The sequence below is a fragment of the Chrysochloris asiatica genome, unplaced genomic scaffold, assembly GCF_000296735.1.
Source record: "Chrysochloris asiatica unplaced genomic scaffold, ChrAsi1.0 scaffold00007, whole genome shotgun sequence".
NCBI classification, from domain to species: domain Eukaryota; kingdom Metazoa; phylum Chordata; class Mammalia; order Afrosoricida; family Chrysochloridae; genus Chrysochloris; species Chrysochloris asiatica.
In genome coordinates this window covers 564,865-577,638 of record NW_006408525.1, presented here as the reverse complement: position 1 = coordinate 577,638, position 12,774 = coordinate 564,865, and the positions used below count along the sequence as shown (strand labels likewise).

Here is a 12,774-nt window from a genome sequence, read left to right as displayed (position 1 = left end):
CAAACCTCCTGAGACAGAGAAGACATAATTTTGGGTGGGGCTGGCATCAGGGAACTAAGGATTTTGTTTTAGACAAGTTATATCTGAGAGGTCTATTAGACATTTAAGTGGAGATATCAAGTAGGACCAGCCTGTTGTTAGTAAGTGCTGTCAAGTTGGTTCTGACTCACAGCAACCCTGTAGAGGGCTTTCAGGGAGCAGCTGGTGGGTCTGAACTGCCAGTCCTTATCCTACAGCCCCACACCAGGACTCCCAGGACTAGCCTAGATAACTGTTATTTGTGAGTCCTGCAGGAGAGCATGGAGGCAAAGCAAATGATCTTGATGGAATTCAAAGTTTCCACAGAAATAATTGCAAGCATTAAATACAGCTTACCCCTTGTATGTCATTACTGACCCACTTATGCAACTCAAAGATTCCTAACAGAACCAGGGTTTCCAAAATTGGAGTTTTTTAACCAAAAGTCTGCATCAGAATAATTTACAGAGCTTAAAAATATAATATACATTCAAACCCTACTCCAAACTTACTGACCCTAAAACTTCAGGGATAGGAGTCTATAATTTTTTTAAAGTGTCTCAGGTGACAGTGATGGGCACCCGTGAGTAGGTACCACTATTACAATGATGCAAGGAAGTCATCAGGAAGATTATATAAACATTCAATAATAAATAATCATAAACAAACATCAATATTCAATAGATTGTTGCTAAGTGCCACTGAGGGTTTAAGGGTTTCCTGTATAGGGTTTCTGAGGAGCAGCTGGTGAGTTTGAACTACCAACCTTGTGATTAGCAGTCCAGTGCTTATAATACAGCACCACAACAGGACCCCATACCCAATATATGAAAGTAAATTTAAGGTATGAGGTCTAGGGAATAAGGTATTGGAAGCTGTGAGGTCCATTAAATAAAGAAATAGGGCTTCCAGGGAGCAGCTGGTGGGTCTGAACTGCCGATGTGGTTAGCAGTCCCTGGGACAAGTCCATCCCAAGAATGAGGATGCTCATGTGACTCAAGGACAAGCCTATACATGACTGTAGGACACAGTTACACCTGAGAATGTTAAATTAGATCTTCAAGTGTCAAAAGTCACTTTCACTAAAGGGCCATAAACTAGCTACAGCATTTTAGAATAAAGCAAATTTTGGTAAAGCAAAACAAAAGTGAATGAATTAGTTCACACTGGTGCTTAATAGATCTGAATTCAGCAGTCCAAGTGATGCTTAATAGATCCTGGCAGAACTGGTCTTATGTGAAGAACTGCCTCCAGGAAATAGCTCAAGTCATCGTCAAGAAAAGCAGGTGTTATAAGTATATGGATGTTGGCTGCTCCACCATAGCCCTGTTCAAACACAATCTTCTGTGATGATGGAAATGTTCTTTATATGCACTGCCCATTACAGTAACTATTAGTCACATGTACCTACTGAGCATGTGAAATGTGGCTAAGTATGCCAAAGAACTGAATTTTTGCATTAAATGGCCACAGTTAACTACAGACTAATGCACTAATAGTGTAGGTCTTGTCAGTATGTCACTACAACAGTCAAAATCATGATAATGGTGGCCTCTGCTGTGTCAAAACATAGTGTACATACCAGCATCTCAGTCACAAAGTAACCCTCCATAAACACGCTAGATAAAAGGTCAATAACCATGCTCATCTGTTTAGAACCAGATCTTTCAAGTTTCAAGGCATGGAACTACTGAACTAAAAAAGAAATCTAAGAAATTGAGGAAAAGATGAATATGTAAATATATAGAAGTCTGATTTTTCCTAACATGTAAAAGAGTCAAATGTTTCATAAATAACTTATGCTCTATTAAATATTGTTGAAAAAGGTTTTGTTTCCATTTTGTTTCAAACTCAAAACTTTTATGCCTAGAAGTACCATTCTGCTCAGATAAAATAGGTAATGTGCATTCTTTTGCTTCTTCATATATGTATCCTCCAAGGAAATCTTCCCATATGAATTTCTCATTGAAGAGTATTCTCTAGAATGTACATAGTGCTTACATTATTTCATTTGATTCTCAAAATAATGACTGATAACACCAAGATGTGTATTAGCATCATCGTATCTTGCAGATCAGGAAACCAATGTTCAATAAAATCAAAGTACTAGGGCTCTGAAGTGGCCAAGTCAGATTTCAAAGGTCATTCAATTGCTTCTGAGTTTTGTGCTCTTAAAAATACCATACTCTGAGCATTCAACAACAATAGAGAATACCATTCCTCAGCAGAGGGGCTTCTCCAGATAAGAGTCACACACAATACAAGTGGAAGATGCATTCCAGAGCTGAGAGTTTTCAAAGCAGCATCTATTCTTTAAAGGAAAATGTAAAATTAATTCTCAAAATATTTGTCTGAAGTTATAAATCACTATAGCATCAGCATTCTATCCTGCTTTGTTCTCACATGTATCTGCCATCTCAAATGATTCAGCAGAAAAGCGTGGTGTGTATGCAAACAGATAATAAAGCAATTATGACAATATGTTAACTGGTGAATCTATGCACAGAGTTTGAGGATGTTCACTGTACTATTTCTTGCATCTTTTCTGAGAGTATGAAATTTTTCAATATACCTGCTATCTTTGTCTGTTCTTTCATTGATGAGAGGAATCCACCGACTTGTTACCTAAAATTAAAAAAATTAGCAAGATCTAAGACATGATGGGAACCTTCGTTGAAAAACCATTCTGCCCTTGGACTCCTTAAAATTCTAAACTAGAATTTTTTGTTTTGTTTTGTTTAAAGCTAAATCATTGTGGTTTTGTTTTTTTTTTAACATTTTTTCCCCAAACTTTTTATTGTGAATTGAGTCAAGGTTTACAGAGCAAATCATCAGTTTTACATTCAACAAATCATATACTTTGCTTCATTACATGGTTGCAATCCCCTCTATGTACCAACAGTTAATATTTTAACTTTATTCACTTTAACTATTGCATTTCTCCCTAGTCTCCCGCTACCTTCATCTTTCTTCTGCTAACCTCCCCCTTGTATATTGCCTGCCCTGTCACCCATGTTAACATGTGTCTACCCTCTAACATGCAAATAACACACCTAAAACCATGTAGATCAATTTTTAAAGTGCTCTCCTTGAAACTTAATATGGTAAAAGAAGTTTGTATATTCCTACCTTATCAATAGAATGCTTGTTGTTAACAGCATAAACTATGCAGATAACATTAGCCTAAGAAAAAAATGAACAAATGTAAACAGTAGTATTACCAAGTAGCTGATATATTTGGGCCAAAAGAAAATGAAGAACAAAATTGGTAAACAGGAAGAAAACTTAGCTTAACTCTGAAAAGACAGATTTACATACTCAAAGTCAGTGGTAACAGCAAAGAATTGAAAAAGTCTTCTTGGTATATGAGAGTAAAAATAGTAGGCCCATAAGGAGCTCTGGTAGCGTAGTGGTTACGAATCGGGCTGCGAACCTTAAGGTCAGCGGTTCGAAACTACCAGTCGCTCCGCGGGAGAAAGATGAGGCTTTCTACTCCCGTAAAGATTTACACCCTCGGAAACCCTGTACAGGGTCGCTATGGGTCGGACCCGACTCGATGGCACTTAACAACAACAACAACAACATAGAATTATTACTGTTTTCCCACCAAAAAAAAAAATAAATCAAATATTATACAATAAATTCACCTGTGATATTTCTTGATGAAGTTGTTCATCACTCTGTTCTGCTTCTACAAATTACAAAAACATAAGTATTTATTTTCATGGAAATGAAAAACCCAATGTTTCTTACTTAAACATTTTCATACAAACTACCGGCCAACCTAAAATCTATGCGACACCCACTTAACATCCTTCAAAATGATAAAGTGCCATGTGTGACTAGAGGCAAAGATAAGAGCAAGGAAGTAAAGAAGCTGAAGTATGACATGGAAGCTGGCTGGTAATAGAAGACAAGTCTTCAAGAGGATTATTCAGGCAAGGATGAGCAGAGGCAATGTGTGATGAATCTAGGCTTGAGCTGATAAAGACCAAGCAGAAGAGAAAAGGGACTCAAGCTAGAGATGGGGTGCTGGAGTTACAAGTCCAGACAAAGAATTTGTACTGTACACACAGAGTCAAAAGGTCAGGTGGGAATTTGGGCAATAGAAAGCAGCTATGAGTAATATCAACCAGACTCCAGGAGCAAAACTTGAGCATGACAATAAGGAATCAAAAACTCTCTTTCTAGCACATATCCCTAGCTAGAAGTGGTCTCAAAAGATGCATGTTGTCTGTACACCCACCAAAAAACAAAACTCATTGCCGTTGAGCCAACTGCGACTCATACAGACCCACAGACTCTAGGACCGAGTAGAACTGCTCCATTGAGTTTCTAAGACCATATAAATCTTTGTAGGGAACGGACAGCCTATCTGTCTCCCAAGGAGAAGATGGTGGGTTTGAACCGCCGACCCTGCAGTTAGCTGCCCCATGCTTAGCCTACTACTACACCACCAGGGTTCCTTGTACATCAACAGGTGCAGGGAATATTCATGATACAACTAAAATGAGGAAGCAAAGAAATGAAAAGCAATTACTAACATACTAATTTATTAATTTCGATCATTTTGGGTCTAGTAAGTCTCTTTAAAAAATGTCATTTCTAACATATAAACTAATATAATAAATTAGTTCTATGATATGTTATATTATGCTAAATGATTAACTGTATTTTTAATACCTTTCCAGATCATGTGGATGCAGGTACTGAACAATAATTCTATAAATTATGCTAGTTATGAGACTGACTTTAGCAAAAGGTATCCAACTCCTTCAACTTCTAGTGGCGGGGGGGAGGGGACTTTCAAAGTTCATGGTAAAATTGAATTAAAAGATAATAAAAATCTTCCATGAACATTTGAAAAGCCCTTCCTTCATATAGTGCTATTCAGTAGGAACATAATGTGAGCTACATATATAACTATATTTTTTAAGAGTTGCCTTGGAAATGTAAAAAGAAACAAGTAAAATCAATTTTTATTTAACCAAAAATATCAAAAATATTGTGATTTCAACATGCATTCAGTAAAAAATTGAGGTAATTTAAATTATTTTTTTCATACTGTCATCATATTTTACACTTAGAGCGCACTCAGTTGACATCTGCCACATTTCACGTATTCAATAGTTACATGTAGTAGAAATAGTTCTATTTCTTTCTCAGAATATGTGGAATATTCTTAGAAAAACATGGGTATTACCATGTATTTATACCCATGTTTTTAAAGGAGAAATGTCAGGACAATGCAAAATAATTAAACAAGTAGAAATTTTTTAAATTATGAAAGTGCTTCTGATCCTATTTAAAGGTAAAGGACCTGACAACTATTCTATTATTTCATTTGGGACACAAGCTAACAAAGAAGCAATTCTTTTGTTGTTGTTAAATGCTGATGAGTCAGTTACTACTCATAGTGACCCTGTACAGGGTTTCCAAGGAGCAGCTGGTAAGCCTGAACTGCCAACCCTGCGGCAGTCTAGCGCTTTAACTTACAGCGCCACACCAGGACTCCAAGCTGACAACAGCTGTAACTATGACTTCATTTGGGACACAAGCTGATAACCAATTTAGAACTCAATAAATCTGCAAATGCAGAGCTCTTTCTAAATCATAACAACCTGCCTGATCACAAAATTGACTATGAACTTCTCTTTGCAAACCTACTAAATTAAGAAGAGCGATGGAGTTCTGGTGTGGCTGTGTAAGGATAAGCACTCAACTGCAATGTCAGTTTGAACTGCAAAGTCGGCTCCTTGAAAGCCCTACACAGGGTCACTATGAATAGGAACAGGTCGCAGAGTTGGCACTTAACAATGTCAGCAATAACTAGGTAGCTGCTCTGGTGGCGCAAATGGTTAAGCTGCTCAGCTGCTAACCAAAAGGTGGGTGGTTCAAACCCACCTGTGACTCAGAAAGATAAAATACCTGGTGACCTGCTCCCATAAAGATCACAGCCTGAAAAACCAAATGGGGTAGTTCTACTCTGTTGCATGGGGTTGCTATAAGTCAGAATAGACTTGATGGCAAGGGGATGAAAAGGGACCAACTCTATGGCAGAAACAGCAGCAACAAGGATTTATCTACTGCTAATGCGGCAGACTGCAAAGTCGTTTGAACTGCAAGGTTGGTGGTTCAAGCTCACCAGCTGCTCCTTGGAAACCCTATACAGGGCTGCTAAGGGTCGAAATCAACTCCAAGGCACTTAACAAGTCATTTATCAAGGAGTCCTAGTGTCATGCTGTGGGTTAATGCACTGGACTGCAAAGTCAGCAGTTCAAGCTCACCAGCCGATTCTCTGAAACCTTATACAGGGTTGCTATGGGTTATTTATCATTCCTTCTTCTTTTTCATTATTATGGAAACCAATTTAGTAATTTGGAGACAGAGAACTGCCAGAGGGAGGTTTGGGGTGGGGTGAGGAAGTGGCCAGGAGATGTAAATGAGACAAGAACAATAAATAATTGATAGAGAAAGCATCACCCTTCAAAACATTTTTAAAGCTCTGTACCTTTCTGAGGACTATTCAATTAACCCTACAATTTCACCTACAAGAGAAAAATCATTACCTGAGTAATCTACAATGTGTGTTGGAACTCTCTCGGGAGTGACATCAGCTGGAATGGTGATTTCTTCTGCTCGGGGAGGAACCTTAATTTGCGAATAAATTTGGATATTATCATGCTTATTAACAGATTATATACATTTATTTATATTAGTCCCTTTTACCTATACCTATCGTTATAGGTGGCGGCCTGGTGTGGCACTGGACCGCAATGTCAGTAATTAAAACCTGCCAGTCACTCCTCAGAAACCCTATATAGGTTCGCTATGAGTCGGAACTGACTCGACATCACTTAAACATAACAATATCCTTATAGATATTTGCTGAACTTTTAAACACTTATTTGTATGCTTTACCCCAGAAGCAAATATGCATTAAAAGTAAATGATAAAAACGCCCTTTGAAAAAACCATGCACATTTCCACATGTGCAGACATGAGGTATACTAAGGATACGCCAGATCTGACACAGCCTAAATTAATACTTGAATTAGTCTGTGGTTTCAAATATTAAGTGATGAAGGCTTGAGACAACTTAAAGATACTTTGTAAATGAGGAGTTATATTAATCCAAGACAATTCACAAATGAACCATTTCTTCTAGAAGATAATTAATTGGCTACATAAACCTTATGCTCAGTTATTTAAATATTTTTAGAAAGACTGTATGGTTTTTCCATCAAGTAGAAACCCCTTATCCAAACCCAAAAGGATGATTCTAAAGCAATTCTAAACTAAGTTAAACTAGAACAAAAAACTTTTCCATGTTACACTTACAATGATTATAAATTACAGTGCTATCCCAGGACTTCAGAGAAAAACTAAGTGGTTGAAAATGTTGAAAAAAGCCAGAGAAACAGTTGTGAATGCTGAAAACACTAACATACCACATATCAACTTACTATCTGAACAATAAAACTACAGATATTCCTATCTAAATAAACCAGAAAACAAACAAGCAAACACCACCCACCGCCATGACCTGATTCCACTTCACAGTGACCCTACAGGACAGACTAGAACTGATCTAGAGTTTCTGAGACTGCAGTTTTGTTTTGTTTTGTTTTGACTTAACTGGCCCCTTCCCCGCCCCCTTCTCTCCCACCCCTGGTAACCAACAAAGAATGCTGTTTAGTGTGAACACCTTTACTTAATTTTTTACAGTAGTGATCTCATACAGCATGTGCCCTTTTGTAACTCATTTCACTCAGTGTAATGTCCTCCAGGTTGATCCATATTACGAGACACTCCACAGAATCATCATTATTCATTAACATTGGTAGTATTCCATTGCAGGTATTTCCCACAGTTTATTAATCCATTCTTGCACTATGGGCATTGAGGTAGCTTCTATCTTTTTGCTATCGTGCATGGCATTGTGAAGAACATGCATGTGCATTTATCTGTCATTGACTGCTCTATTTCTCTAGGTCATATAGTACAGAGGCTGTACCATTTTAGTCTTACCAGCATGAGTGTTCCAGTCTTTCCACATCCTCAGCATTTGCTTTCTGTTTTAAGGGCTTTTTTTTTTTTTTTTGGTTGTTGTTTTAACTCTTTTGGTGAAATCTTTTGATGCACAAAAGTTTCTAATTTTTAGTAAGTCCCAGTCATCTATTTTGTTTTCTATTGCTAGTGTGTTTTTTGCAATATTTGATAGTATATGTATGCCATGTATTAGAGCTCCTAAGTTTGTTCCTATTTTTCCATTGATGATCTTTATATGAGGGTAAGTCAAAAATTATCTACACTCTGGCGCTAGAATTTATTTTAATCAACTGTTAGACAAATACATCATTTTTCTATATAATCTCCATACACTGTCCATCTGTCAACAATCTTTTGTATTCCCTTATTTAATAAATGTTTTAGGCTGAGCTGTGAACTATGAATGCACAGCTGTCTTTACTTCTTCATCAGAGGTGACTCTTCTGGCCTGCTTTAGGGGACCAAATAACCAATTAGATAAAAGTCTGATGGAGTAAGATCAGAACTATAGGAAGGATGCTTTAACACCTCAAAACAAAGTTACTGCAGAGTGTCAACAGTGTGGGCAGAGGTGTGGGATATGCACTGTCATGCAAGATCTCAAGACCCTTGGGTAGCAGTCCTTTGCTTTTAATCCCAAGTTTAGGCTTCAGCTCTCCAGTGAGCATCTCACTATAACAAGCACTGTTGATTGCTGAACCTTTTTCCTGATAGTGTTCCCATACTGGCCCTTAAGAATCCCAGAAAACTGTATGCATCAATTTTCCAGCTGATGGTTGACTTTTTACTTTTTCTTGGTTGTCAACGAGGATGTTTCCATTCCATACTCTGCTGTTTACTCTCAGGCTCCTGGTGATGGATCCATGTCTCATTACCAGTAAAGATTTTTTTTAAGGAAACTTTTACCTTCCTTTGAGTATTGATCCAAATTTTGTTTGCAGGTGTCCAAACACTTCTGTGTATGCTCCCATGAGTTGTTTCAGTACCCATCTCACACAAACTTATCAAAACCCAAGTCTGTTGTAGATTATCTCATAAACAGAGCCATGGCTGATTTACAAATGATTTACCACATAATCCACTGTCACTCATCTATGTGACAGAATCATTTCACGTGCACGCTCAATGTTGTCACCACTTGCAGACATGGACGAGAGTTTTAATATAACTGGAGTATGGACAATTTTTGACTCACCCTTGTATTTTTGTTGGCTCTGTTGTGATGTCACCCATTTAATTTATTCATGTAATTTGCATCTTCCGTTTTAGTCTGATAGATTTGCCAGTGGTTTGTTGGTTTTATTAATCCTTCCACATAACCAACTTCTTGTCTTGTGAATTCTTTCTATTGTTTTTCTGTTTCATTTATTTGCTTTTCTTCTGGTGACTGTAATGTTATTCTACTGCTCTTTTTCTAACTGTTGGAGATGTTGGGTTAAGGCATTAATTTTGGGTCTTTCATCTTTTTATCTGTGTATATTTATTGCTATAGATTGTCATCTGAGCACTGCTTTAGCAGTGTCTCAGAGGCTTTGGTATGATTTGTTTTCATTCTCTGACTCAAAGAGATTTTTTCTTCTTCTTCTTCTATTACCCAGTAGTTTCCAAACAGGATATTATTCAATTTCACATATTTTTTTCCCCTTGATCTTCATATTGTTAATTTGTAATTTTATAGCACTGTGATCTGAAAAGATGCTATGTAGTTTTTGTATGTTTTGAAATTTATTGAGGCATGCTCTGTGGCCTAACATATGGTCTATTTTATAAATTGTTTCAGGTACACTGGAAAAGAACAGATATTGTACTGTTGTTGGGTATAGAGTTGTATACATACTTATGAGATCAAGTTGGCTGATTGTGATGTTTAGTTCTTTTGTTTTGGCTGAGTTTCTTTCTATTTGTTCTGTCTTTCTCAGAATGTGGTATATTAAAATCTCCTGGTGTAGCACTGTAAGATAACCACAAGGGCAGAGGTTCAAACCAACCAGCCACTCCTCAGAAACCCTATATGGGATAGCTAAGAATCAGAAATGACTTGACAGCACTTAACTATGACTATTACTGTAGAGTTGTCTATTCATCTCTTCAATCCTGTTAAGATTTTGATTTATGTATTCTAAGGCATAGATATTAATTATGGTTATATCCTCCTGTTTATTGAACCCTTTAATCATTGCATAAAGTTCTTTGCCAAGACCGCAAACAGTCTTATCTTTCTCCCACATGGAAGCTGGTGGCTTTGAACTGCCAACTCTGTGGTTGGCAGTCCAACACTTAACCTACCACACCAACAGCACGCCTTAAAATAAGAGTAAAGGAAGGATAACTGCAAACTGTGACCCAACTAATACCTACTATGTGAGTCAAGAAAATAAATATAAATCATTTTCATTCCATTTGCATCAATCCCATTCCTGTATACTTTATAGAGGATATATGTATAACTTTACATAAGGTCTTAGCTAGCAGTCCTTGTACTGGAACTCATAAAATATAATTGCATATATTGCCAATAATAATAAAGTTACCTTAGCTTCAGTGGCACTTTCACATTATTATAATTATTAAGCTCCTCTCATTTGAAAAGCACAACAATCCTTTAAGGAACATAAACCTGGAATGAAATTGGCTCCTTGATTTGTAAAATGAGGCAAGCATAATACTAATGGTTTTCAAACAGGCTTATCAGAATTCTACTGGTTCTGAGGAAATAGCTCAAAGAAATAGGAAGTGTTAGGTAGTTCAAGTGGGGACCCAGATCTGTCACTCTAATTCCAACTGAAGGAACACTCATCTATTTTATATATTGGGCTTATGAGTAATATTTTAATTTTAAGAAAGTGTTGCATGGTTTAGATGATCTCTAACATCTTGTTTTGGAATCCTGGTGTGGTGCTGTAGAATAAGCACTGGACTGCAAACCACAATGTCACAGTTCAAACCCACCAGCTGCTGAGTCAGAACCAACTCAATGGCTCTCAGCAACACCACCACCTAGTTTACTTTTCATCTTACAGCTGACTAAGGCATAGAGACGGCAAATGCCCTAGCCAAGGTCAGAAGTAGAAAATGCAAAGAACTCATTTGAACTCCAGGAGCCCTGGTGATGCAGTGCTTAAGCACTCAGTTGCTAACTCAAAGTCAGCGGTTTGAATCTACCAGCTATTCAACGTTAGATATATTAAGATTACAGCATCGGCAACCCTATGGGGCAATTCTATTCTGCCCGACAGGGTCACTATGGGTCTCAATCGACTTGACAGCAACAGTCTAGTTTAGTTCTTTCTCCCACAGTGTATTTCAGAGATGTCACAACTATTAGAACAGATACACACAAAAAGAGAACAAGTAATTTCATTTTAACTTTAAAAAAAAATTATTTTAAATATAAAGAAGAAACCAAGTATTTACCTCTTCTGGAAATTCTTCACTGACCAGAGACATTATCAGTGATGTCTTCCCAACTCTAGCTGTGAAAAGGAAAATTATACTTTAATAAAGTGTTCGGGTTCTACATAAGCTCAAAATCAGCAATCAAACAGGAATGTTCATTATTTGTTAGCTAAAACCAGAAGTACCCCAAATTACCATGATTTAGTATAGTACTTAAAATTATCTTGTTTCCTTTCAAAAGTAATGCATAGTTATTATTCAACAAAAATTTCTAAAATATATAATATTTGCAGATAATACCCACTTGTCCTGGCTTCAGTGACTGGATGATCAGAGCTCAACCAGAAGTAAAAAGAAGAGGGAAAAAAAAAAAAAAGTATTCTCATACAATTTGATGAACTTGACCTACATCTATGGAAGCAGTAGCTCAAAAGAGGGAACAAGTCCTTACAGCAAGAATCATTCCCACCCCCTCCACACACAGAGTAGACAGGGATGGGCAACTTGGACATTGGCTACCCAAAATGGGGGGTGGGGGGCTACAAAGGCAAGAAGTGACTGGCTTACAAGCTTTCAAGAGGGAACCTAGATCCAGAGGGCCTAGAGGAAGGTAGAATCTCCAGTGAGTAGTATTCAATCTGACTAGGCAGGGCTGATGCAATGAAATGCAGGTGGGTCTCTTGTGATACAATAGTGAATAATTGTTATCAGGACTGATTGTGAGGGTTGGAAATGTAAAGGTAGACGTTTTATAGCAAGGAGGGGAGTGATTAACTTTACAGTCTAGGAGAGGAGGTCCCTAGGACCATTCAAGGGAGAAGAGCAGAGAGTGGGACCCTACCCAGAGAAGCAGTGATGCCTGAAATGGAGGCAGAGATGATGACGTGGAGCGATGGAGCAGGTGGAGACTTTAGATCCAGAGAGGGAGAGCGACTGTGTGCTGAAGACCTGGGAGGTACGGGGGAAGGAATGCAGGGTATACCCTTTGGTTAGCTGATGATGCATGGAGGGGATTGTAACCATGGCAATGAGACGATAGACGATAGAATGAATGTAAAATTAATATTCTCCCATGTAAACTATCACATAATTCACAATAAAACATTTAAGAAAATAAAAAATATATATAATGTAAAAAGTAAAAGTCTCCTATAACACTCTGCATTACCAGTTTAATATGTACAAGGAAGCCTTAAAAATGTCATGGAAATTTTTAATTAAAAGACAATGGATTGAGGCCCCCCCGGCAAGAGCACCAAGGAGCCAGCCAGCCGTTTCCACAGCAGAGAAGACTTTAAGAACTGTTTA

General features: G+C 37.6%; 1 protein-coding gene across 4 annotated transcripts in view; it reads right to left on the bottom strand.

Moving 5' to 3' along the window:
- RHOT1 (ras homolog family member T1) overlaps positions 1 to 12,774 on the bottom strand; it is a 69,759-nt gene that overhangs the window by 34,212 nt on the left and 22,773 nt on the right. For all 4 annotated transcript variants that reach the window (XM_006832299.1, XM_006832302.1, XM_006832301.1 and 1 more), the window contains exons 2-6: positions 11,485 to 11,543; positions 6,588 to 6,669; positions 3,666 to 3,709; positions 3,148 to 3,201; positions 2,591 to 2,643 (exon numbers count right to left, since the gene is read on the bottom strand). In XM_006832299.1, coding sequence (XP_006832362.1) covers positions 2,591 to 2,643; positions 3,148 to 3,201; positions 3,666 to 3,709; positions 6,588 to 6,669; positions 11,485 to 11,543 — 292 coding nt within the window. The remainder of the gene's footprint in view (positions 1 to 2,590; positions 2,644 to 3,147; positions 3,202 to 3,665; positions 3,710 to 6,587; positions 6,670 to 11,484; positions 11,544 to 12,774) is intronic.